Source organism: Macaca thibetana, chromosome 1, assembly GCF_024542745.1.
Source record: "Macaca thibetana thibetana isolate TM-01 chromosome 1, ASM2454274v1, whole genome shotgun sequence".
Taxonomy (NCBI): domain Eukaryota; kingdom Metazoa; phylum Chordata; class Mammalia; order Primates; family Cercopithecidae; genus Macaca; species Macaca thibetana.
The window spans coordinates 144838955-144865517 of record NC_065578.1 but is presented as its reverse complement, the minus strand read 5'-3'; the positions used below and the strand labels follow the sequence as shown (position 1 = coordinate 144865517).

Sequence of the window (26563 nt, the reverse complement as noted above, 5' to 3'; positions counted from 1 at the left end):
CCCTCTCCCTCTTAGAAAACAAAAAAATTCAAAACCAAGTTTTAAAATGTTGTATTGAGTTTTTAGGATGTGAATATATATTTATTTCCTACACAAACATCTACTGGAATATGCAGTGCGGCTGGATTCCATAACACCCGCCCCAGGGAAAGAAAGTGAGTCTATTTGGTTTGCAAGAAAGGTCTAGCGGGTTATCTTCGGTGGGGGGATATGATCGTATTCTAATTATCAACCCCCAGTGGATCTGTCCCGCGTCCTAGCTGCTGCTGCGTTCAGGGGGCCCGTAAGAGACACCTGAGGAGGACACTAAACCAACATTAAGGCAGCAGACAAGGGAAGCGGCCGAGGCGAGGAAATCAAAGTGGACCGCGCCAGGCTGGCGGAGGAGTCGGCTGAGGTCATTCAGCCACTGATTTTCGTCCTGGAACCGACTACGCGTAAACACACCGGGCTATTCAGAGCTCTCTCTGTCACATTCTGAGGCTCCGCCCCCGGAACTCCGGGCCAGACGACCCCGCCCCGGAACCTTGTGTCACCGGCACTGAATGCAGAAGTTCCTCTGGTTGCCACCGGACGCAACTGTCAGGTGACGCTTCCGGCGCGGAAAAATGGCAGCTGCCGCTGCGGACTCACGTGTGAGTGAGGAAGAAAATCTGAAAAAGACCCCAAAGAAGAAGATGAAAATGGTAACCGGAGCCGTAGCGTCAGTGCTGGAAGACGAGGTCACAGACACTTCTGATAGCGAAGGTAATGTGGTAGGGTTGAGCTTTGGTGTCTAGGAGGAAAGGCCGGGCTGAGTTCGTGTCAAGCAGCGCTTGCGACTGCATTTGCTGCTAGCCACCTGGGTTTTATCTTGGCACCACTTCAGAGGGGCGACTTTGGCTTAGTGAGGAGGCTTGGGGAAGTCGTGTTCAGAGAAGGAACGCTGTCAACTGTAATTTTGAGTTTCCACATTCTTTTACTAGGTATTTTCAGGGTCACCATTATTAATTATAATAAAATGGGTGGAACACCTGCAGCTACCGAGAAACTTACAGTAGCAAAGGGTGAAAGGAAGAGGGTACTTGAAAACAGGAGAAGAATGGGTCTCATAGGGTGTAAGAAGCAAAAGGTTAAAAGAGGTAAGAGGGAGAAGGGGGTGTACTTGACTTTTCTTGGGCGGTAGATGTGTGCATGTTTTAGAGACTAAATAATAGTGAATGAAAGAAGAGGTTGGTGGTTAAGGTCGACTAAAAACTGGTAGCATTTAATAACTATGTCTCTCAGAGACGCTTGATAATGAAAGGAAGGAACGATGTGTTTTGAGGTTTTCAACCATGCTGTGTCTGTTGCTCCTCTTTACCATCATTCTTGGCACCAACTTTTTAGGTGACAAGGAATTGCAGGTAATCCCTGACTTCCTACTGCCCAGTTACTGCTCCTTTGTACTAGCTGATACCCAAAAAACAGACAGAGCTATTCTTTTATAACGTATTTCTAATTACATCCGCTGTCTGCTTGAGATGATCCAGTGGCTTCCCATCTCAGTATATAATATCCAAGATCCTTAGGCTGTATGATTTGGGCCAGGTTGTCTGTCATAGACCAATCTGCCCCTCACAAACCACTAATTGTAATCTTGCCATACCGGTATGCTTGTGTTTGTTTAACACCTTAAACATGCTCCCACACCCTGGTTTCTTCACTGGTTGGCTCTACTGCCTAAAATAGGTTTCAAATGCTTGGCATGTCTCTCGTTCACCAGCCTCTGATCCAGTGCCTTACCAGAGAGACTTGTCCCTGACTACCCCATCTAACGTACCACCACTACTCTTCTTCCTGTCTTCCTTTCTTCACTTTTTGACTTACTGCCCTGCTTTATTTTTTCTCAACCCTGCCCAAACCATTTGATGTATGTATTTGCTGCGTATCTTTCCCAATTGGAATATAAGTTCCATAAAAGTAAAGACTACTGTATCCCCAGTTCCTATTGCCTTGTGGGTCTTTCACAGGTATTTAAGTAAATTAATGAATTAAACTGGACTTCCAGGACCAAGAAGAAAGTGTCATATGCTACTGCAATTCCTAGGTAATTAGAGTTTTCATCTCCTGCCACACTGTTAAGGAAAACAAACTATTTGTTGAGCCGAAATTAGAACTTCTGGTTCTGATATTTTTTGAACTCATTAGACTGGTTCAAACAGTTTTGTTCAAGAAGGGAAGAGTACTATATTTGGAAAAAAATGTCAGTACTGCTTACAAATTGGATTTTTCTTTTTCTTTTTGTGATAGGGTCTTGCTTTGTGACCCAGGCTCACTGCAACCTTGACCTTCTCTCCCACCACCCTCCAAAGCGATCCTCTTGCTTCAGCTCCCCCAGGTAGATAGGACTACAGGTGCATACCACTGTACCTGGCTAATTTTTTTGTAGAGATGGGGTTTTGCCAGGTTGCCCAGGCTGGTCTTGAACTCCTGGATTCAAGTGATCCACCCATCTCGGCCTCCCAAAGTGCTGAGATTACAGGTGTGAGCCAGCACACCTGGCCAAATTGGATTTTTCTGTTCAAGTACTGGATAATTCCAAGTTGGAACTGTTCTGTCTTTTCAGCATATTATTATAAATGCTGATTAGGTTTTAAGGTTCTTTTGCTATTATAGATCAGCTATGTTATGGGTTAAGAAGGTTTTTGGCTAATATGGAAACCTAATTTATCCAATTCAATTCATTGGACAATTGTTGTGTTCCCTTAGGTTCCAATCACCCTCTAGGTGTTGAGAATACAAAGGATGAATACATTTCTACATTAAAATTTCAGTTTTAGGAAAGACATTAAACACAGGACTGTAATATAGTGTATTAGGTATAATTAAAAGATAGTTTTCAAGATCATGGTTCAATTTTGGAAAGGTAAGGATGGAGACGGAGGAATCCATATCCTCTGGAACCCAGCCTAAGTGTTGCTTACTTGTATCTTACATGTATTACTGATAATATACTATGCTATCATTATATTTTAACATATCTCTCTCATTATAGAGATAAGTTCCCCAAATGTCCAAAGTATGTCTTGTTTATTTTCACAGGGTCTTCTTTGCATATTTTAGTATTTGGTAAATTGTTTTGTTGAATAAATGTATAAGGTGGCATTCTATCTAGGCCTTAGAAGGATGAATAGTTTTCCTGGCCTGGGAGTATAGAGGGCAGTTTTCTCAGACATAAAAGCATATACAGTGGCATGTGGTCTCTTAAAATTCATGGCCTATTTCAGACAAAGTAACATTCTATTATGGCTCTAGCTGTTCAGAGAAGTGACTAGAAGTAAAACTGGAAACAATGGTTAAAAGTAGATTATAAAGGGCCTTGTGTATTTGTAGGCAGCAGGGAGCTACTGAGAATTTTTAAGCAAGATGGTGACAGACATTTATAAATATTACTGCCAGATGTGTGGTAACTGCCAAAGAGTGCCAGGACAGTTTGTAGGCAATGGCAAAACTCCATGTTAGGATCTGCACTGGGACAGGACAGTGAAGACAGAGAGGGCCTCACTTGAAATATTTTTCAGCAAGAGAGTATTCAATTTTTCAAACAGGCAACTTTCATGTAAGCTTGTAGCACCGTAAGTTTTGGGCATACTACACTGTTAGAGGAATTGGATAATAAGAATAGTTATACTTTTGGAGCTTTCCTGTGTGCCTGGTTCTGTTCTGAGTTCCTTATATATATCAGCTCAGAGAATTCTGACAACTCTATGAGATGCTGCTATTATCCTCATGTTACATTTAAAAACCTGAGGCACAGAGGTTTATAACTTGCTCACTTCTGTACATAAGCAAATAAGCAAGTTGATAAATGATACAACAGTTATTGAAGTTTGACTGTACAGCTTATGTTCTTGACCACTACCTTAATACGTTTGAGGAACCAGGAGGACATAGATATTAAAAAAACTATTTGGAAAGTGAAAGGGCAGGGAGTATGAATCTAAAGAAAGAAAAGATTGGGAACAAGGAGACTTTGGTATGGAGACAAACTTTTCTCCCTCCCACTCAAGAAGATTTCATCACCAAGGGATATTTTCGTGTTCAGATTTCTATTGCACTTCCAATGTTTATGACCAGAGTATTCTTCCCTTGCTTCCTTTCTCCTAAAGTCCGTATGTTATTTCTGGAAACAAATTCCCATGTTCACTCAATTGTATCAGAGGCACCTGTGTTGGTACTACCTTTCAGAGTGACTTTGTGCTAGTTATTTACTATTATCTGCCTCAATTTCCTCATCTACAAAATGAGAATAATCATAATGTCTACTTTAGAATTGTTATAATGATTAAATGAGTTTATATATGTTAAGCATTTAATATTTGGCACATGGTACCCACCCATAAATATTAGCGATGACGATGATGTCTCTTCTGACCTAAAAAAACTGCTAGTCCCATCTCTTTTTGCCAAATAAGTTTTCCCACCTTTGGTAACGTGGTATTTGTAAGCTGGAACTCTCCCAAGAAAAGAGGTTTGAATTACTCTAGTAACCCTGTAAGGTAGCTGATGGCATTTCTATTTTACAGATAAGAAAAGAAGCTTGGAAATAGTGCTTCCAGTATATCATATTGCTTCCTAGTAGGAAACTGTTACCTCCATAGGTGCAGGATGTTATCTGTTATTCCACTCATTTTACTCCATAGTCTAACCATTAGATCATATATTTTTGGTAAAATTCAAGATCAGTGATAATGATGTCGATAACAATTGATTGTGTCTGCTTGGTTGTGCCATAGACACATTTTCTTTGTCAAAGCTGCTTCTGTCTCTAAGAAAGACACTGCCATCTACTCCCATCCAAGCTGGAAGCACAAGTGTCATCCTTTACTCTTCCTGTTGCCTCCATATCTATTTGGTTTAATTAATCCATTTATTCTGTTGCCATTACTTTAGTTCTTGCCTGCATCTCTGTCTCTCTCTCTCTTTTTTTTTTTTTTTTTTGAGATGGAGTTTCGCTCTTGTCGCCCAGGCTGGAGTGCAATGGTGCGATCTCAGCTCACCCCAACCTCCACCTCCCGGGTTCAAGCGATTCTCCTGCCTCACCCTCCAGAGTAGCTAGGATTACAGGCATGCACCACCACACTCAGCTAATTTTGTATTTTTAGTAGAGATAGAGTTTCTCCATGTTGGTCAGGCTGGTCTTGAACTCCCGACCTCAGGTGATCCACCCACCTCGGCCTCCCAAAGGGCTGGGATTACAGGCGTGAGCCACTGTGCCCGGCCTTGCCTGCATCTCTTTTGTTTACACTAGTTCATAGGGGACCTATTTGTTGGGCCTGTCATTGCAGCCCTACTCCCTTCAGTCTTCTAGGCATTGCTTCTTAAACTATCAGTGTTGAAGGACCATTCTGGTTTTTGTTTTTAATCTCCAATCTGTCATAGATAGGTGTTTAAAAAAAAAATCAATGAAAAAGAATAACTGGAAACATGACCACATTGTTGGACATCATGGTAATATCAAATTACTATAACAGTTTATAAATGCTTACTCTCAATTTATGAATTCACAATTGATTCTAGTTACAATAATGTTCAGTAAAGTTGCAGGAAATCCTGAATCCCTGAATTAGTGAACCATTGCTTTTAGGGGAAATACAGTTGTAGGCTCCTGTGAGTCTCTGGTGAGAACATTTTTGTCATTTTGTCAATACATAACCTTGTCTTATGTGGGGTTTTTTTTTTTTTTTTTTTTTTTTTTTTTTTGAAACAAGATCTGGCTCTATTACCCAGGCTGCTGGAGTGCAGTGGTGCAATCTTGGCTCACTGCAACCTCTGCCTCTTAGGCCCAAGCCATCCTCCCACCGCAGCCTCCAGATTAGCTGGGATTATAGGCGTGCACTACCCACACCTGTCTAATTTTTGTATTTTTGGAAGAGATGGGGTTTTGCCATGTTGCCCAAGCTGATCTTGAACTCATGAGCTCAATTGATCTGCCTGCCTTGGTCTCCCAAAGTGCTGGGAATACAGGTATGAGCCACCGTACCCAGCCTTATGTGTGTTTTTGTTTAAAGACAAAGAAGAGTTCCACTTGGAATGTTTTTCAGAAAGAAACCATTTGATTTTCCTTGGCCACACATCGGGGCACACATCTGTAATCTCAGCACTTTGGAGGCTGAAGTGGGAGGACTGCTTGGGCCCAGGAGTCTGAGACCAGCCTAGGCAACATAGTGAGACCCCGTCGCTACAAAAAAATGGAAAAAACTAGCTGGATGTGGGTGGTATGTGCCTGTGGTCTCAGCTACATGAGAGGCTGAGGTGGGAGGGTTGCTTGAGCCTGGGAGTTCAAGACTGCAGTGAACTGTGACTGTGCCACTGTAGTCCAGCCTGGGTGACACAGCATGACCCTGTCTCAAAAAATAAAAACTTTAGACTAGGCATGGTGGCTCACACCTGTAATCTCAGCACTTTGGGAGGCCAAGGTGGTCAGATCACTTAAAGTCAGGAATTTGAGACCAGCCTGGCTAATATGGCAAAACCCCATCTCTACCAAAAAAAAATATATACAAAAAATTAGCCCAATATGGTGGTGCATGCCTGTAGTACCACCTACTTGTGAGGCTAAGGCATGAGAATCACATGAACCTGGGAGGCAGAGGTTCCAGTGGGCCAAGGTGCTGACAGAGTGAGACTTTGTCTCAAAAATCAATAAATAAATTTTAAAAACAAAACTCTGAGATTAAAGAAAAAGGAAAAAAAAAAAAGAGAAATCATTGAATTTTCCTTTTTTTTTCTTCCCCAAGACGGAGTCTCACTCTTTCGCTAGGCTGGAGTGCAGTGGTGCGATCTCGGTTCACTGCAACCTCCGCCTCCCAGGTTCAAGAGATTCTCCTGCCTCAGCCTTCTGAGTAGCTGGGACTACAGGCACACACCACCATGCCCAGCTAATTTTTGTATTTTTAGTAGAGACTGGGTTTCAACATGTTGGCCAGGATACTCTCCATCTCTTGACCTCATGATCCACCCACCTTGGCCTCCCGAAGTACTGGGATTACAGGCGTGAGCCACCGTGCCTGGCGCCCCCTCCCCTTTTTTTTTTAAGACAAAGTCTGGGTCTGTTGCCTAGGCTGGAGTGCAGTGGCATAATCAGGACTCACTGCAGTCTTGACCTCCCAGGCTCAAGCAATCCTCCCACTTCAGCCTCCCAAGTAGCTAGGACCACAAGTGTGTGCCATCAGGCCCACCTAATTTTTTATTTTTTGTAGAGATGGGTCTCACTATGTTGCCCAGGCTGTTCTCAAACTCCTGGGCTCAAGTGATCCTCCTGCCTTGACCTCCCAAAGTGTTGGAATTACAGGCATGAGCCACTGCATCCAGCCTTCAGCTTTTCAAACAACGAACTTTAATGTAAACTCATAGCACCATACATTTTGGGCATACTATACTGTTAGAGGAAGTGGATAATAATAGTTATATTTAATGTACTTTGTTGATTCATTAACATTTGAACTCATGGCCAATAACGTGCCTGAACAAAGCTTATTCAACACATATTTTCTCTGAAAGGCACATTGCATCCTTGTGCTTAGGGACACTGCACAACCCTTCAGCATTATGCTTGGGGGCCATTTTAAACATTGCTGTAGCCAAGAAAAAGAACAGAAATGGAAATATGTGGCACTAAATAGTCTATAGGAAGAATATCAGTTTACAATGAGAAAGTTGAAACAAAGCAGACTGTCTCCTTCTTCAGCCTCAGCTAGGAGTGTGCATGTAGGGAGACTCCAACCCTTCGCTGCTCTAAACATGTCTGTGAATGACTGCAAAAGTGCCATGAGTATTGATTTGGGGTTACAAATACATTTTACTGAGTTGGTGAATTCTCCAATACGGAATCCACAAATAACAGCGATTGGCTGACTGAATCTCCTTGTGAACTGGCAACACAGTCTGCGTACCCAACCTATGTGATCTGACCACTGCTTGCGTCTCAGGCTCACATCTTGTCATTCCCTAGATGACTAGGGTCATAGCATTCTGAACTGCTTTCTGGAATACAGTCTGCTCTCTCTCTTTCTAGTCGTGCTTATGGCACTCTACTGGCATACTCTTTTTGTTCTTTACTTTCTCTTAACCAGCTTTTCTCTATCCTTTAGGTTTCAACTTAAATGTCTCTTCTACTTTGTCTTTTACAACTTATCCTATCTCTGCAATACAGATAAATAATAAAGGGTCATATATTTTACTTATTATTTTAAAACGATTTTTTTCTTAGTATTTTTTAGAGACATGGTCTTGGTATGTTGCTCACGCTGGTGTGCAGTGTGGCATGATCATAGCTCGCTATAACCTCCAATTCCCATGCTCAAGCAATCCTCCTGCCTCAGCCTTCCAATAACTGGGACCATAGGTGCACACCACCACGCCTGGTTAAAGAGTCCTTTATTTAATAAATTTAGTAATATAGGTCTTTTGGTTAATGATGGGACATTTCTTCTTTGGTTTAACTCAGAATTTGTTATTTAATATAAGAAATTTCTTTTTTCCTGTCATGAAATTAAATGTTTCTGTAAAGGTGACCCATGGAGATGGATTTTCTAGTCGGGTAGTTGTATACATGTGGTCTTGGTTAAACTAGTAAGTTATCAAAAACTTTTAGATGATAGTACTGAGAAACTATAAAGGCAGAGGCTTCAGACGTATGAGGAATCAGTGTGTAAATTATAGCTATATCTAAAGAGTACTGGCTTGTTTTATCAGGAAACTGAATCAGACACTTATCTTTGAATTTTACCTGGATTATAAAAATAGGGATGCGCCCTATATTGACAGTTGAAAAACTTCCTTTAGTAAGATGCTACTTGAGTTTCATGGAAAACACACAGATATAACCCATATGTTGTTTGAATTTTATTTTTCTGGCTTTAATTTCTTTTGACATATTATATAAGAAAGATAGAATAGTGTGCTTTCGTTAGAACAAAACTCAAAACTCAAGTATTGTTAGACTGCAGAAATTTCCTAAGTTCTGTGGGGACAGAGACCTTGTCACTGTGATGACAGCTGTGTCTCAATTTGGCATAGAGCCTGATTCATGGTGTAGTACTTGATACCCATTTATTCACTGGATAAATTGGAAATTTGTGTTAACATGATTTTTTTTAATACTCTTCTCATATACGAGATTGTCGTGGAGGTAAAATTAGCATTTATATGTATCAACTTGAATAATAGCAAAATGACTCAGATTGAATTTTTGTTGAATTGCAGTACTGTCAATACAATTTGAAATTTGATCATAGTAAAATTGAAGGGGATCATGAATTAGGGATATACAGCAGGTGAATGTGGAAAAAACACCACTCAGTGTGCTTTTCTCTGTTTTCTCACTCAACCACTCAGCAGCAACAATCATTACAGAAGACTTCTGTGATTAAATGTGTATGGATTCCTTCCCACACCCTAAGCAAATAATCAGTTCTGCAGTGGATACCAGTTGTTTGCTCTCCAATTCATCTCAATATTATCTACCTGGAGGTAGTGTCAGACCCCACAGACTGAGGGCTCAACTTCATAAGACTGCCCAAACCCTTCAGATACCAGTCCTAAATCCAGACCTCTGGAACTTCTGACCAACTGACTTAAAATTGAGGTTCCCACAGTCTTCCCGGTGGGTTTGATTAATTTTCTAGAGCAACTCACAGAACTCAGGGAAACACTTAAGTTTATGGGTTTATTGTAAAACATATTACAAAGGATACAGATGAACAGATGCATAGGGTGAAGTATAGGGTGAAGGAGTGTGGAGCTTCCATGCCCTCCCTGGGTGTGCCGCCCTGCAGGAACCTCCAGGACTTCAGCTATCCAGAAGCTCTCTGAACCCTGTTTTCTTGAACGTTTTATGGAGACCTCATTACATAAGCATGGTTGATTAAATCATTGAGGTGATCCATTTAACTTTCAGCTTCCCTCCCTTCCCAGAGGTTGGGGAATGGAGCTGAAAGTCCCAAACCTCTAATCCTGTCTTGGTGCATCTGGTGACCAACTCTGATCCTGAATCTGCTTTGGGACTACCAGCCCTCAATTATTAGCATACAAAAAGACACTCCTTTGGAGATTCCAAGGATTTTAGGAGTTGACCAAATATATATTTCACAGTATCACAGAAGGTAAAGTGCTACAGTTTGCATTTTAAGTAATATATAAATGACAAGTGTTGTTATAGAGGGGAGGGTGATGCCCCTACCTGAGTTATTCATGAACTACTCAGATTTATTGACCTGATAACTTGTTGGAAGTTTAGATACAATATATACTTGGTTCTTAAGCTTGTAGTCTTTAAAAAAACAACCCCCCAAAACAGATAAACAGCGTCCCTAGTCAGTAAATCACCTCAGATGAAAAAAATGAGAACAGTGGTTGATGATACCAAGTATGATAAAGGGTAAGATGATAGCCTCTATCTCTGAGTTATCCTTGAGCTACTCAGATTTATGGAAGTTCAGATGCAACTCTTACTAGGTTCTTAAGCTTGTAGTCTTGGGACAGGGTGCGGCAGAAGCTTCTGTTGCCTGTAAATCAACCCAGGTTAAAAGAAAGAAGCCTTGATTGTTACTCGGGCCATGATATGATTGACTCCTCCCTCATAGAATGTGCCCATATGGCCATAAAATAATAAGGAGGATCATTTCAGGTTTTCCAGGCAGCTAAAAAACCTGAATTGTTCTGGTTACGTATGTGAAAAACGGCCATCTACTTATAACACAAGACTTGATAACAATTCAGGTTAGAAGGTCCTAGGAGATATCCCTTCATTTTTGATAAACTACAATGCTGTATTTAAGATATAATAACCTAGCAGATAAATGTGCTTTTCATCAAACTGTACCTTATAGCCTCCTTTATCATTTAAGTTACTTAAAATAGCAAAGGAACATGCCTAAGAAATGAAGTATATCATAGTCCTACTTGAGTGGTTTAGCAATTTGTAAGACAGGCTCAGGAAACAGACTACTTCCAGAGTCTATCTGTTTTGGCTTGCCCAACAGCACATGTAATCACATCTGACAGTGTTTCCCATGGTAGCACTATCATTTTATTTTTAGTTATTTTTATGGAAACCTGGGGTGACTTCATTTTTTTCAAAGGTAGCTTTTTTTTTTTTTTTGAAGTTTTAAAGCATCATTTTTGAATATTCCAAATTTAGTAATTGGCAGGAAGGACCATGTGGCATGAGCAGAACAGATGATTTACAGCTGAATGGGGAGCAGTAGTTTTATAGAGCCTTGTATAAGTAGGGGGATATGTATACTTAGGTAAAATCAGAATGAGGACAGAGAGTAGACTGTTCACCTTTACTGAAGCTTAGATAGAAATTTTTTAAATTCAAACTTTATTAAACTATGTTTTAAAATATTTAATGAGTAGCTGCATTAGTTCAGTACACATTAGTCCAAATTGAATCTCTGATACAAAACTTTGTAGTGTCTCACAAGTTGACAGCCCCGTTAGCTTTGCCTTTTTGACTTTGGGCATGTTTTTAACTTTTCTAAGCTTCAGAATCATCACCTGTGTAAATACAATAATAAAAGCAACTCATAGAAATGTTGTGAAATGAGCTGGATGTGGTGGCTTACTCCTGAATCCCAGCATTTTGGAAGGCTGAGGTGGGATGATCATTTGAGCCCAGGAGTTTAAGACCAGCCTGGGCAATATAGTGAGACTTCATCTCTACAAAAAATTAGCTGAGCGTGGTGGTGTGTGCCCATAGTCCCAGCTACTTGGGAGGCTGAAAGGAGAGGATTGCGTGAGCCTGGGAGATAGGCTGCAGTGAGCTAAGATTGTGCCACTGTACTCCAGTCTGGGCTCCAAAGTGAGACCTTGTCTCAAAAAAAGAAAAGAAGTGTTGTGAAATGATAATACATAAATAGTGCTTTATAAATAGTGCCTAGCTCTAACTATGTGTTAGCTAGTTAGTATTATCATTATTTTATAGTACTTTGAAAAGGTTGTAGCACAGAGACATTGGCCACTCATGAAATAAGTGAAAGGTGGCTTGCATGATTCCCTGGCATATGAGTTATAAACTATAACAAGACTTAGGCAGCACTTTTATAACTGAAGTCACATTTATTTTCCCTCTTTTCTTGACATCCATTTTTAAGCTTTTGAGATCCTCTCTTCTCTTTCTGTCCTCTGATTGCTGATTATCATTTATTTAGTGCCTACTATTGTGCCAGGTCTGTACTAAGTGCTTTTCATGGGTTATCTTATTTAATCATCATAGCAGCCCAGTGAAGTAGTTACTGTGTTTATCGCTATTTTACTGATAAAGAAACTGAGACACAGAAGGGTTAGGTAACTTGCCCAAAACTATGCTATTAGAAAGTACTGGAATCAGAACATCACACCCCAAGTCTAATTCGGTAATCTGAGCTCTTAACCCCTATGCTATAACTCTCTAGTCATCTAAAGCTTCTCATTTAACACCTCACATGAATTCCAGATTCCCAATACCAGAGGCATTCCTTCCTTGTTTCTTTTTCCTTGTCTACCACAGCCACATAAAAATTCCCATTGTGTGTCCCTGTGAGTGTATTTCTGCATGTGCGTGTGGTGTATAATCAGCATTTAAGGGGTGCTTACTAAGGGGTAGGCACTCAAAGAACTTTATATATTTTAATTATGAAAACCCAATGAAGTACCATTTTATTCCTATTTTTACAGATGAGGAAACTCAGGCAGAAGACTTAATGTCAGAAAAGCCACTTAGATTTGTGTCTGGAGTTGAAATTGAATCCTGGTAGCCTTACTTCATTGTCCCCTACTAACTGTCCTCAATCATGTTTTTACCAGGAGTTCTGTTTGACTTAGGGCAAGTTTTAAAAGTGTGAAAGGTTAACCAATAGGCCTGCCACTTTCAGGTGGTATTTACATTTTAAAAGAAAAACTGTAATAGAGAATGTTTTTAAAAGTAGGGACTGAAGATAAGTGCTAAGAGAGAAAAAATTCCAGCTATTTGGCCTTCTATTGGAAGCACACACCTGGAGTATGAACTTTTAAACTACTTGGTTTTAATCTTGGAATTGATGTGTATTACATTTCTTGGATCATAAATCACATTTTTATGAAATCCCAATCTTACTTTCTTTATGCCCAATTTTTTTACCATCCAATTCTCAAATCTTTGTTTCAGCCAGTCTTAACTTCGTGTCATTTTGTAAATATTTCATCATCTTTCACATTCCCATCTCTTTGAACATGCTGATTTCTTCTGTCTGGAGTGCCAATAATAATATGATTATAATAGTAATTTTAATTTTCATACAGAGCACTGACTCAAATCTAGAATGTGTTTGGTTCTAGGTTCAGTGATCTTGCCATCTGATCAACTGGCTTGGGTTATGGAATCTTACTTCCTTGGCTTTGTCCTTTCTTTTTTCATTCAAATTATTGCTTTGCTATTTAAGAAACAACTTGAATATCATCTATCATCTTTGTAAAACTTTCTGTAAGCCATCTCAGATATCCCTGGTCACCCTTTCCTCATTGTTTTTCTTTTAGAACACCTACAAATTCTATTGCAATTTGGCTATGTAATTTATCCACCCTGCTAAACTCCTGAGTTCTTCAAGGAGAGAAACCTAGATTTAGATTTTTTCCTTAGTTCTTTCTTGCCCATCACTCATGAGTGCTCAGTGAATGTGGAGGGACTGTAAGTCTTCTTAAAACTTTATCCCAGGCTATGGAAAATGGCTCACTTTCCTGCCTGCAGCTAACCATTCATATCTGGGGTCAGGGAACAGATGGCAAGTTTGAAAGGGAGCTGGAGGTTTGGAGAAAAAGGCAGCAGGAGGTAAGAAGTGCCTTATGACAACTTCAGTACGTCAGTGGTTTAGCCCTGCTTTGTTCATTATGGTGGCCTCTAGCCACATGTGATTTAAATTTAAGGTAATTAAAGAAAATAAAAATTCAGTTCTTCAGTTGTGCTAGCCACATTTGAAGTGCTCAATAGGCTCTTGTGGCTAGTGGCTACTGAGCAGCTTTGATAGAGAACACTACCATGATTAGAACTTGTAGTCATTACTTCAGTAAGCATCCTTCGTAGTCCTTTAATTTCCAGATTTTTATAGTAGAATGCAAAATTAATGTTTAAGGCAACACACAGGACTTCGAAGGCATTTTTTACTTGTCTGTTGATTTCCGTCTATGCCCTTAGATACCTGGATATATCTGCTTCTGCTGTTATAGATCAGTGCGTGGAAAATTTTTTAAAAACCTCATTTGATTAGGATATAATAATATTTTGAGCCAGTTCTATTTTCTGATTTGCATAGTGATAATCTTTGATATCCTAGAAGTAAATCCTGTTTTTTTAGTATGCTGGGAGACCTCATTACTTTGCATTTTTAATTTGTTTATATTAAATGTCATCATTTTCATTGTCAGTGAATACCTGATTAAAAACTTCTGAGATAGAGCTTCTTTAAGAAAGTAATAAAATAAAAACCATGACTTAAGGGAATTCTTCTGGATTTTTTTTTTTTTAATTGGTGGGGTGAATGCAGGTTGTATAAAATGGTGCTATAAACTTTTCATGGATTTATTGTGTGTTCATATTATGCATGTTGTGGTAGTCAAGCTGGGAAGGAAATGCACCAAAGAAAATAGCCATGGTTTTGAAGTGGAGAATGAGAGTGGGTTACATCATCAGAAAGTGTTTTGGCTTGCTTTGGCTGCCTTAACGGTACCATTGAAAAACATGAAATCTGCGGCAATTTGTGTGTGAATACATCAGGACAAAACACTGGATGTCAAACACTAGATGTCAGTGTTGTAGTTTTGACATGTTCCCAGGAGTTTGTCACGATTTTTCTGCTTTTAATCACCAAGATATTTTTTATTGACCCAAACTTTTAAGCCATCTTGCCTCCTTACATTTAGTTGAATACTCACTACAGGAAGGACCTTTTCTAAGAATTATTTATTTTGTTATTAGTTTCTGTGTAATGCTACTGACTCTGAAGAGTAAAACATATATAATATTAAAATAATATAGCTTTCAGCTAACTATATTCTCCAAACTTTGTTTTCCATTGTACTTTCCAGGGTACACTGGTCCTAGGAGATGCTTCTTGGGGAAAACTTCTGTGGTCCTGGAATAAAAAAATTCAGTCTTCTATTGAATTGGTTAATAGTACTGCCAGCTTTTAATTTAGATACCTTTTTTTTTTTAGTGTTATGGGCAATAATAAGACTCTTACATATCAACTATATTTGTATGTTAAAGCCCAGAGTCACAAATGTGTTCAGATTTCTTAAATTGACCCAGTGTATAAGATACAGAAAAAGCTTCAAATTAAATGTTTTCGTTAATTTTTCTCTTTATTAAGAAATATGCAGCTCTGTTAGCATGATAGAATTGCAAGTGATTTCTTGTTTTTAACATTTTCTTTTACACTGTTGGCACTTTATGTTTTAAGATCATGCTTTTAAAAAATGTGAAATGTTATTTTTCTTTGTTATATAATGTTCAGTTAATTTTTTGAAGATACTTTAGTTTTACTCATGTTCGAGATTCATTTTTATATAGGCATGTTTTTATTTCCTACTTTCTAATTTGTCATAAATTTTTACTTGAAATGTATTAATGTTTTACATCATTTTTTGTTTCATGAATTTTCAGCACTGAAAAAATAAAGGTATTATGCCAAAATAATGCACAAATTGCGAGTATTGTAATCACCAGCTCCATGTCAGCGGTCACCATTTTGACAGCAGAGGCTGTTGGATTTGTTCCTGCTGCCTGGGTCCTGGGTTTGGAAGCCGCTGTGATATCCCCTGTCTATGTGGCTGGGCTGCGTCTCTGGGAGCTGATGGCAATGGGAAAGACGGTCCTATTGCTCTTCATCATTACTGTAGCTGTGGGACTCAGAAAAGTACCCCCCTTGCAAAAATGGGGACAGGCAGGGCACCAGGAAGGGTTCCGGGGGCCTTGGCAGCCTCTGCCTAGGAATATTAAAGTTTAATTTGCTTTTACTCTTAGGTTCTATAGGAAGCTGTGGATCGGAAAAGGACCACTTTTATTTTGATGATGATGCTGTAGAAGCTGACAGTGAAGGTGATGCTGAGCCCTGTGACAAAGAAAATGAGAATGACAGAGAATCAAGTGTTGGGACTAATACGGGCTGGGCAGATGCCATGGCTAAAGTCCTCAACAAGAAAACTCCTGAAAGTAAACCTACTATTCTGGTCAAAAATAAGAAGCTGGAAAAGGAAAAAGAAAAGTTAAAGCAAGAAAGACTAGAGAAAATAAAACAGGTGTGTTTCACCAGTTGTCTTGTAGATTATATTGTCTAGGCTAGCTCTAATCTTGATCAAACTGTTTCTTGCAGTGTTTGTCCAATTAACTTTCCAGTTTTTAACTTGCTTTTTATGTGAAGGTGGATAACTAAGGTTATGTTTAGGAATTTAGTCTAAATTATTCCATTGAGCATTTTCACTTTTTAATCATCTATGCAAAGGCAAAGTAATAGAAATGTAAATGCCGAGGAAACATCTTTTTAAAATCAAGTAATTATACACATGGTGGTGATTCTTGAGCCTATTTTATTTGTTTTAGCTGTCTGCATGCTGACTTTATTAGGTTGTGAACTAAGAAGCATGTTAGTTACTTTTTTTTTTTTTTCCAAAACTTATTTTACAATACGAATCTGTGAAGATGTCATAACTCAAGGATTGGTTGTAGTTCTGAAAATGGATTATTTCAGTGTTAGATACAAATCAGTGTTGGATAAATTTGAATTCATTATGCTTTTGTTGAACTACTGATGACAGATATTAGACTAGGTATAATCTATTAATTAAAGGGCAAAAGTTATACATAAATTTGTTGTGTATTATAAAAGCTAGACATCCATGATAAGGTTTTCGTATCACCTGTACTTGATCTCCGTCTAAAATACTTGGTTACTAAAATAAGCATTTTTTTTTTAATTAAAGAAAAATAACTTTCTACAAATGTACTGGCAACATAGAAGTACTAATTCCCAAAGTCACTTCATAGGTAAAAATGAAAGAAACGTTAAGTTTGAATTGACACGTATTTCTTTTTATGTTTACCGTCTCCTTATCTTGTTTCAAGATGTATGTTTCTTTGTTCTTAATACAGGTTGCTCTGTGTGAAAGGTGGAAATTTTTAAGTATTGCTCTTAGAAACATGGCATACTCTATTATTAATTCAATATTCTTATTGTACTTTATTTAAGATAAGTTTTGTCTTTAAATCTTACGGATAGCTTTTCAACTGAAAATTTTGAGTCTTTGTTTATTATTTGGCAAATGCTAGAAGAGGCTTCAAAAATATCAGAATATTTGATTTCCTCTGGTCCCAGAGTTCTAGTGAGGGTAAGAACATTTTGAAGCCAAGAGGAATGAGTCTGTAACTCTGCTTTAGGCCAAAACTTTGAGTGCTAGAGATGTTACTGTTTCCATAATGCATGAAAGCGCATGTATTGATACCAGAAACAAGACTTGGCAGCTACAAATGCTCTTTGTGTATATTTCTTAGAAGAGTATATGTAATTATTATTTCCTAATTTAACTATTATGGTTTTCTAATATATCAGTTACTTATTTCTAATCATAAATACAAAAATAAGTTTCAGAGTTAAAAGTGTTTCAGAATTAAGCATACATATTATCCTTTGAGTACTGAATATAATTAAGAATTGACTGTTTCAAACTTAAAAGCAAGATTTTTAAAATAAATTCCTCTCATAATCTGACAGTGAATTTCATGACCACTAAAATGAACTGTCTCGTTAGAAGAGGAATCTATTTCTTTAGAAAGCTATCAGGCTAATCTTTATATTGAGTGCAAGAATTTGGTTTTACTCTGATTAGACACTTTCATTAATACAAAATGAGAAATAGATGAGTAAAGGCAAGATAAAAAAATTTTAATAAAAACATTATCTTTATTACTGGTTTTGGTGCTTGCCAGCTTCTTGGTGATTAATTCATTATGTCATTATATTTGATACTTGGTTAAATGTTGGCCTGAGAAGGAGACATGAACAAGCAATGTTATCAAATCAGATTCCTGGGACCAGGATACTATTTAAAGATGAGTTCAAACTAAATTATGTTACCTAGGGGATTTTCTTATTTCCCACCTCCCCTTCTGCTTCTGTACCGTTTGCTATAGCTTACAACCGATTAACCATATATGGCAAGAGTATTGGTCAGATATGCTACTAGAGGAGAAATGGATTTAAATGATTTTGTGCATAGAACAATAGTCATTATATAAATATCTGGATACGATGCTGTTCTTTTAAAAGCTGATACATTTTCTTAATAATAATTCTGATGACCGAGGAAGTCATTTTCTGAAAGTAAAGATAAACTTTTAATTTTCAAAGAGGATAGTTTGGAATCTTCCTTATGCTTCCTTCTGATGATCTGGTGATGGCAGAGCAGGCATGTGGCTCCCTCACACCCTATCTTGTACTGCCTTGCTGAATATGCTGGCAGCTCTCCAGGCCCCTGCTGTCAGAAGGCCTGACAGAAACTCACTTTGTGCCTCTCGCATGACACGCTGAGTGCTAACCACAGGCTCTCGAAGCTGAACCCCTAAAATTGTGTTTTTTTAAAAGTCCCTGACAAACTAAGCCAGAATGATTTATTACCTTCACCCTTTCACAGAGTATCATACCAATGTTTGCTGCACTTTCAGAAATATCTAATATTCTTTCACATAACAATATTTATAACGCAGCGTGATAAGAGGCTGGAGTGGGAAATGATGTGCAGAGTAAAGCCAGATGTTGTCCAAGACAAAGAGACAGAGAGAAATCTTCAGAGAATTGCAACGAGGTAAGGCAGTGTTTTTGCCCTTTAAAAAATAAGTAGACTAAAGCTTTGATAGTGATTCTATTTTTGACCCCATTTGATTCTTAAGCTCAGCCTTTCTCAGAGCCAAGTGATATATACCTAAGCCTGCCTGTTCAACACTGAATTCAACCAAAGATTTTCCAGGTCTCATGAGGCAAGAATATAATGTGCTAAGTGTATATTTGGTATGAACCTATTTCAGATCAACTTGTTTTTATAGTCACGAGAACTGTGTAATCAGACCTCTTACTGCATTTCTCTTATGATGCTTGTCTAAATTTATGGTACTCGATGATGATTTTTATCTTGCATTATATTTATGGCATAATACATTACACATTACAGCTATTTCAAGCTGTCTTTTTACTCTGCTTATTTAATCATTGGCGCCAAACATTTACTCGATGCCCTCTGTGTCCAAAGACAAATAGGATATGGTGGCTGCTGGGTGGTCCTTGCCTGGTCATCTGTAGGAATTACAGTCTCTTTGAGAGTAGAATTGTGTCTATGTGTTGGGAACATAGAACAGGAGATTGTCTGGGAAAGTTTGAGAAAGCATTACAGAGGAGATAACATTTGGGCTGCTACTAAAGAATGTAGCAGTTACATTTAGCAGAATTACTTTTAAATTCTTGTTACCTAAATTATTTTGGTCATTTTCTAATCCATCTCAGTGTTACACAGTGTGATAGCGTGGTGTGGTGAATAAGAGCATCAGTGATAGAGCCAGACTGCTAGGTTCAAATCCTAGTACTGGCTCTTACTAGCAATGTGTCCCTGGGCATGCTACTTAATTTCTTTTTCTCTCAGTTTATCTGGAAATAGAGGATAATATACCTAGCCTATAGGGTTTCTTTGATAATTAAATGGATTAGTACATACACAGAGCTTAGAAAAGTACAGGCTCAGTACATGAGAGTGAGTGCCTCCTAAATTTCATGTCCTAGGCACCTCCCTTGCCTCACCCTGGTCCTGTCACTACTGTGAAGGGTCTGGAATTTTACTCTTCTTATAAGCTCATAAGCTAGCCTGTTTAAGTTTCCTGGATGCTGGTAGAAGACAAGACACTTTGGGTCAAAGACAAAGGACTTTATTACTCATGGCAAAAGCAGTAGCAGAGCTTCACGTTCTCAGTGTTTCCTTTGTCCCATAGAGGGAGTGCAGGTGTCCCAGATGGATGCCCGGACGTGCAGTATGTTGTGTTGTAAGAGCTGGAACACTGTGCTTGGGAATCTGTCACTTTTACACTGATAGGTAACAAGCCTGCTCTTTGTCTGGGGGGAGACGTTACCTCATTCCTCAAGGTTACTTCCTACAAACACAACCCTGAGAAATGGCCTGGATAAAGAGCAGTCAGGTGCATTCATTCTTGAAAAATCCAGCAACCATATACAGGGATGTGCAAGGCCCAATAATTATTGGAAGAGGCAGATTGCCTCTTATTAGGGCAAGAAAATTCATAGATTGCAGAATTTTAGAGCTGGAAGGGATCTTAATGGTATAAATCAATGCTATCCAGGAGAAATGAATGTGAGCTACATTCATTTGTAATTTAATATGTAATTTAAAATGTTCTTATAGCCACAATGAAAAATGTAAAATGAAAGAGGTGAAATTAATTTCAATAATATTTTATTTAACTCTATTCAAAATATTCATCATGTAGTCACTATGAAGCAGTTATTAATGAGATTTAAGGATTCTGTTTTTCATACTGAGTCTTGGAAATCTGGTGTGTGTTTTCATTTACAGCACATGGCAATTCAGACCAGTCATATTTCAAGTGCTCACTAGCCACATGTGGCTTGTGGCTCCTGTATTGGATGTTGCAGGTCTTAATTTTCAGAATTTATCTTTGAATGAACTCAAATAAATGCAGAATGTAGTTTTTAAAGTAAGTCTTTTTTAAAGTGGGATTTTAAAATAGTTTCATAACACAAGAGTTACAGATAACGTAGCTAAATACTTTTTAAGCTACTCAGGTATTATTTTTCCAATTTACAGATGAAATTGAGATCCAGAAAAATCTTTCCTGGAGTGAAGCACAAAGTTATGTACCAATCCACATTTGTTATCTGTTTAGAAATTTATATTCATTCATTGAAATATATATTGATTTTTCAGATGTATTTATCAAATGTATTTAACCACTTATCCAGCTCTTTGAGTACTTGTTAAATGCTTGCCTCTTTTCTAGACAGTAAAAATACATTTTTCCTATCCTCATAGTTTGTATTCTAGTGTAATTATTTAACTACATTGTTCTGGTCATTTTATATTCTATAGGGGTGTGGTGCAATTATTTAATGCTGTTCAGAAACATCAAAAGAATGTTGATGAAAAGGTTAAGGAAGCTGGAAGTTCTATGAGAAAGCGTGCTAAGTTGATATCAACTGTTTCCAAGAAAGATTTCATCAGTGTTTTGAGAGGAATGGATGGAAGTACAAATGAGACTACTTCAAGCAAAAAGAAACCAAAAGCCAAACAGGTAAAACTTTTATATAGGATTCGGTGTATAAGACTTCCAGCTCTAAAGCTAGAGTCTTGAGATGGAAAAGCAGACTACCGAATTACAGGGTTCTTTTGTTCCCCCAGATTTTATTAAAATTTCTCCATGCCCACAGCCTTTAGAGATAGGGCTTGCCTGTCTCCTGTCTGAAATCCTGCCATTTTGTGCATTTTGAAGAAGAGAAGCCTGTGTGAGCCACAGCTTTAATTTCAGACTTTACCCATAGAAGTAATTGTGATGGTGTGTAACTTATAAAATATGAAGAATCAGAGAGTTTTAGGAAATAATGGTAGAAAGTCATTCTTGCATTGAGGCATCTTTAGTGGTGTTTGGCTGAGAGATTAAGAGCATAAATACTTTCTATGACCTTTGGCATGAGAACTTTGCTTTTCCAGCCCTTTTGGCCTGTGGACCTCAGTAGTTTCTTTCTTTCTTTTTTTTTTTGAGACTGAGTCTTGCTCCCTGGCCCAGGCTGGAGTGCAGTGGCATGATCTCGGCTCACGGCAACCTCCACCTCCGAGGTTCAAGCAATTCTCCTGCCTCAGCCTTCCAAGTAGCCGGGATTACAGGCGCGCACCATCACCTTCGGCTAATTTTTGTGTTTTTAGTAGAGACGGGGTTTCACCATGTTGACCAGGCTGGTCTTGAACTTCTGACCTCAGGTGACCCACCCGCCTCGGCCTCCCAAAGTGCTGGGATTCCAGGTGTGAGCCACCGTGCCCAAGCAGTAGTTTCTTTTTAATGAAAGTGAAAGGTTTTGAAATGTGCTTTAATTTTGCAAGGGGTGGGTTTCTATTGTTGTCATTTTAAAAAGCAAAATATGTAGTTGCATTTTGATGGCTTGATTTCTGTTGCCAAAACCAAAGGTTTTTTAATCAGTCAGGACTTTTAATCAGTCAGGAAATGAGAGTTTCTGTCATAAATTTTGTTTGTATTTTGGGAAAATAATTGAAACCCGGGCGAGAAGAGCATTTAGGAATTTTATGCTAGCCTAGGGTTGGAGCATTTTTTAAAGTTTCTTGATTAAGTTGATATTTTACCTAATTTCGACAAAAGTTTTTGAATCTACTTGTCTCTTAAAAATCAAAGGGCTCAAATTGTATATTTATATAATAATAGTTCTCACTAGTGCTGCTATTTTAAAGTGTCTATCAGAAGTACTTGTAACTACATGAACACTGTGTTTGGGGATTTATACGTTTTAGTTCAAAAGCCTTAATAGGCTGTATTCACACTAGTAACATTTTACTGTAAGAGTTAGAAAGATTCAGCAGCATTGGATGGGAAAGAACTAGTGGGAAGATGAAGGACTTATTTTTTTTTCTTTTTCCTATTGATTTCAAAATACCATTTTATAGAAGCACATACTTTTGCTTTGGGATTCTTCTTTCATGAGTTATGAAAATGCACAACAGATTCTTTCCACTGGCATTGTATTTTTTTCTTAGCATTTGCACTTGCCCTTGACTTTGTTTTTTTCTACTTCAGTGATCACAATATTTGTAACTCTGGGACAAGGTCAAAAATTGCTTGAGACTTAAGCCAAAGTGATTTTGCTCTAAAAGTAATTTGTTTCTAGAACACCCTGCCCCATGCCACCAATACCTTGACATATGTGTTTTGATTGCATATTTATGGAAAAACAGATTCCTTTTTAAAAAATTTTACTTGAGTTTGCATCTGAATGACTATGAAAGTACCATACTATTCGAGATTGGATCAGTTGTTGATATAAAACATGTTTATTGGCTGGATGTGGTGGCTCATGCATGTAATCCCAGCACTTTGGGAGGCCTAGGTAGGCGGATCATGAAGTCAGGAGTTCGAGACCAGGCTGGCCAACATGGTGAAACCCCGTCTCTACTAAAAATACAAAAATTAGCCGGGCATGGTGGCGCCCACCTGTAATCCCAGCTACTCAGGAGGCTGAGGCAGGAGAATCGCTTGAACCTGGGAGGCAGAGGGTGCAGTGAGCCAAGATTGTGCCACTGCACTCCAGCCTGGGTGACAGAGCGAGACTTCATCTCAAACAAACAAACAAACAAACAACCATATTTACTAAGGACCTGTTTCTACCAGGTGTTATCCTTGTGTCCTTTAAAATCTAACAATTAAGATGGTCAATGGACAAATGACTTCAAGTAAATAAGTAAGGAAGATTAACTTGATAGTAGGCAAATTCTAAATTAGTATGTCAAGTACACGTTAACATTAGTTACACCAGTTTTAACAAAATGTACATTAAGTGGCTACCCCTGTGTGGGGGGAATTTCAGAGTAACTTTGTACTATTTATTTAGAGCATAGATCATCATATGAAATAGGTGAACTTTAAATGTAGTTCAAGGGAAGGCGGGGTGGCAAAAGTGAGCGTAGATTTGGTGTGCCAAAGTGCTATTCAGAATTGTGTCACTGATGAACGAACTAAATAAAGGAAGATATTAAGTAAGTAGAAAACAATATTTGCCATTTTTTTCTTATATTTAACCTTGTCCTAGCACCGTAGCTATTGTACTCTTTCCTCATAGATGTTCCTTCTCTCATCATAGAATGGAACAAAAGAAATCTTACTGTTGTCCCTTCCCTGGGCTGTAATGATATTCAGAGCACAGATTTTTAAATTCACTATTCCTAATATTGTGAAGTCTCTAAAATTAGAGGTCACCCCCATATAAACTAGATTCACTGTCAGCTATCAGGATACCAGTTTGGAAACACCTTCATTTTAATGATTTCAATTCTTTTTCCCAGTTAAATGTGTTACTCAGTTTTTATGTTAAAGTCTTATGTTCAATAACCAAAAGAGGCAGGAATTTTATATTAAATATGGATAGAATTGTAATAATATAACATAGGTTATATAGGTTGAGCCCATTATATTTAACCATACTTTAGGAGTGGTTTTGGTGTTTGGTTTTGGTTTCTCCTAATGTACACATGGCTTGGGAATTTATTTTAAAGAACACTTTTTAAAAAAATAATTTTTATAGAACTTTCATGTTTCTTCAAGGTATAAGAAACAGACATTGTGACAAATGTTTTTTAACTGTGATAGGGCCCAAACAAGTCATTTTTCTTTTTCTTTCCTTCTTTTTTTTTTTTCTTTTGAGACAAAGTCTCTGTCTGTCGCCCAGGCAGGAGTGCAATGGAGTGATCTCAGCTCACTGCAACCTCCACCTCCTGGGTTCAAGCGGTTCTCTTGTCTCAGCCTCCTGAGTAGCTGAGATTACAGGTGTGCATCACCATGCCCAGCTAATTTTCGTATTTTTAGTAGAGACAGGGTTTCACCATGTTGACCAGGCTGGTCATGAACTCCTGACCTCAGGTGATCCACCTGCCTTGTCCTCCCAAAGTGCTGGGATTACAGGCATTAGCCACCGTGCCTGGCCAAACAAGTCATTTTTCTTAGAATCTTTTCTGCATTAGAGTTTTATTATCAAAGAAATAGGAGCACAGTGTGAAAAGTGAATTTACGATTAAATAAAATAGCCACTGCCCTTTTCCATTCTTCTCTACACCTTGGCAACTCTTAGTTCTTTCTTCTGGTATTTACCTCCATATCTTAAATAATATTTACACTATTTCTTTATCAATACTAGATACTATCTTTTATGGAAGATAAAGTTGGTTTTTCTCACACCTCTCCACATTCTGTCCTTCCAACATAGTATATTAAAATTTCTTATACGAGATTGAATACTAGTATTCAATGTGAATATTGTTCACTGCTGAGCAAAATACTACACAATAATAATACTTACTTTCTTCAGCTTTGTTACAATTTTTATTTTCCTGGAGTTATCACTTACCTTTTTTTTTCTTAGTTTTGTATGTGCCAAAATCCTTCCACACTCTTCAACAGAACTGTTAAACCCTTCTCAGTAGTATATTTCTTGTGGTCATCCGCTGCTGCTATCTAAACTGGTTGTTCTTTACCTTCTGTGCACTGTCATTTTGCAACATTGCTTTATCCCCTTCCTGGGAATTCCATTTGCCTCTCTCCTATGCAGTATCCTCTGTTTTTTGAACTAAATGTCTTCTTTTCTCTTGGCTTTCTCCTGCATTTTAGTGATGGCACAGTTACCGGCATTCTGGGAGAGAGTATAGGTGTCCTAATTTTTTATTGATATATTGGCCTGATAAATAGCTTCCAATATTTGGAAAAAGGGTTTTTGCAGATGCAATTAAGTTAATGATCTTTAGATGAAGACGTAATCCTGAATTATTCGGGTAGGCCCTAAGACCAGTGACAAGTGTTCTTAGACACATAGGAGAAATTTGACAGATGGAAGCGGAGCAGGCAGTGTGACTGTGGAGGCATAGGTGGGAGTGATGTGGCTGCAAGTCAAAGAATGCCAAGAAACACCAGAAGCTGGAGGAGACAGAAAAGGATGGGTTCTCCCCTGAAGCCCCAAGAGGGAGTGAGGCTTTGCCAGATATGGGCATCTGGCCTCCAGAACTGTGAGAGAGTAAATTGCTCTTATTTTCAGCTACCTAGTTTGTAGTAATGTGTTATGGCAGCCACAAGAAACTAGTAGAACATAGATGTCCATGTTGGAAAGTAATTTTCTCTCAGAAGCTTGAGAGAAATTTTTTCTTTCTGTCTCCTTCCTTCCTTCCTTCCTTCCTTCCTTCCTTCCTTCCTTTCTCTTCTACTTTTTCTTTTTTTTTTTTTTTTTTTTTGCCATTGAGAGGTTCAGTGCTGTTCTGCTTTCTGATTCTTTTCTTTTTGGAACCTTTTAAGACCTTCTGTATCCCCATTCTTAAAACATTCATAGTGACTGATTGGTAGTCACTAATTTTATTTTATTTGTATTTTTGTGAGATAGGGCTATGGAAAAAGATACTGTTAGTGGATGTGAGAAGACATAAAAAAAGAATGATTCTTAGCCAATAAATAGAACTTTGGGGTAAAGTGTTGAATGTTAAATTCAGTAGAGATTTGGTTGTATGAAATGAATCAGATCACCACATATTTCATTTAGAAACAAGAGAAATCCTTTGCCAAGTTGTTTTAGTAGCTGTTCTGGGTGGTACATATATTGCTCATGAAATTAGAAAATCGTAAAGTTGGAAAAATTGTGATGTGGGGATATTCATAGGAAATGTGATTCTCAGGGGCAATGTACTTTAGAAGAATATAAGAAACTTAGCTTTGATTTTTAAAATGGCGTGAAGTAAACATGGTAAGAGGGAAAAA

The 26563-nt window shown here is 38.2% G+C and overlaps 1 protein-coding gene across 1 annotated transcript in view; it reads left to right on the top strand.

Annotated features, from left to right (window-relative positions):
• The first annotated feature begins 553 nt into the window (after positions 1-553).
• The window catches only part of RRP15 (ribosomal RNA processing 15 homolog), a 44369-nt gene continuing 18359 nt past the window's right edge, over positions 554-26563 (top strand). Inside the window, exons 1-4 of the mRNA XM_050780386.1 lie at positions 554-747; positions 16004-16278; positions 18740-18837; positions 21142-21343. Coding sequence (XP_050636343.1) covers positions 609-747; positions 16004-16278; positions 18740-18837; positions 21142-21343 — 714 coding nt within the window. The 5' untranslated portion in view covers positions 554-608. The remainder of the gene's footprint in view (positions 748-16003; positions 16279-18739; positions 18838-21141; positions 21344-26563) is intronic.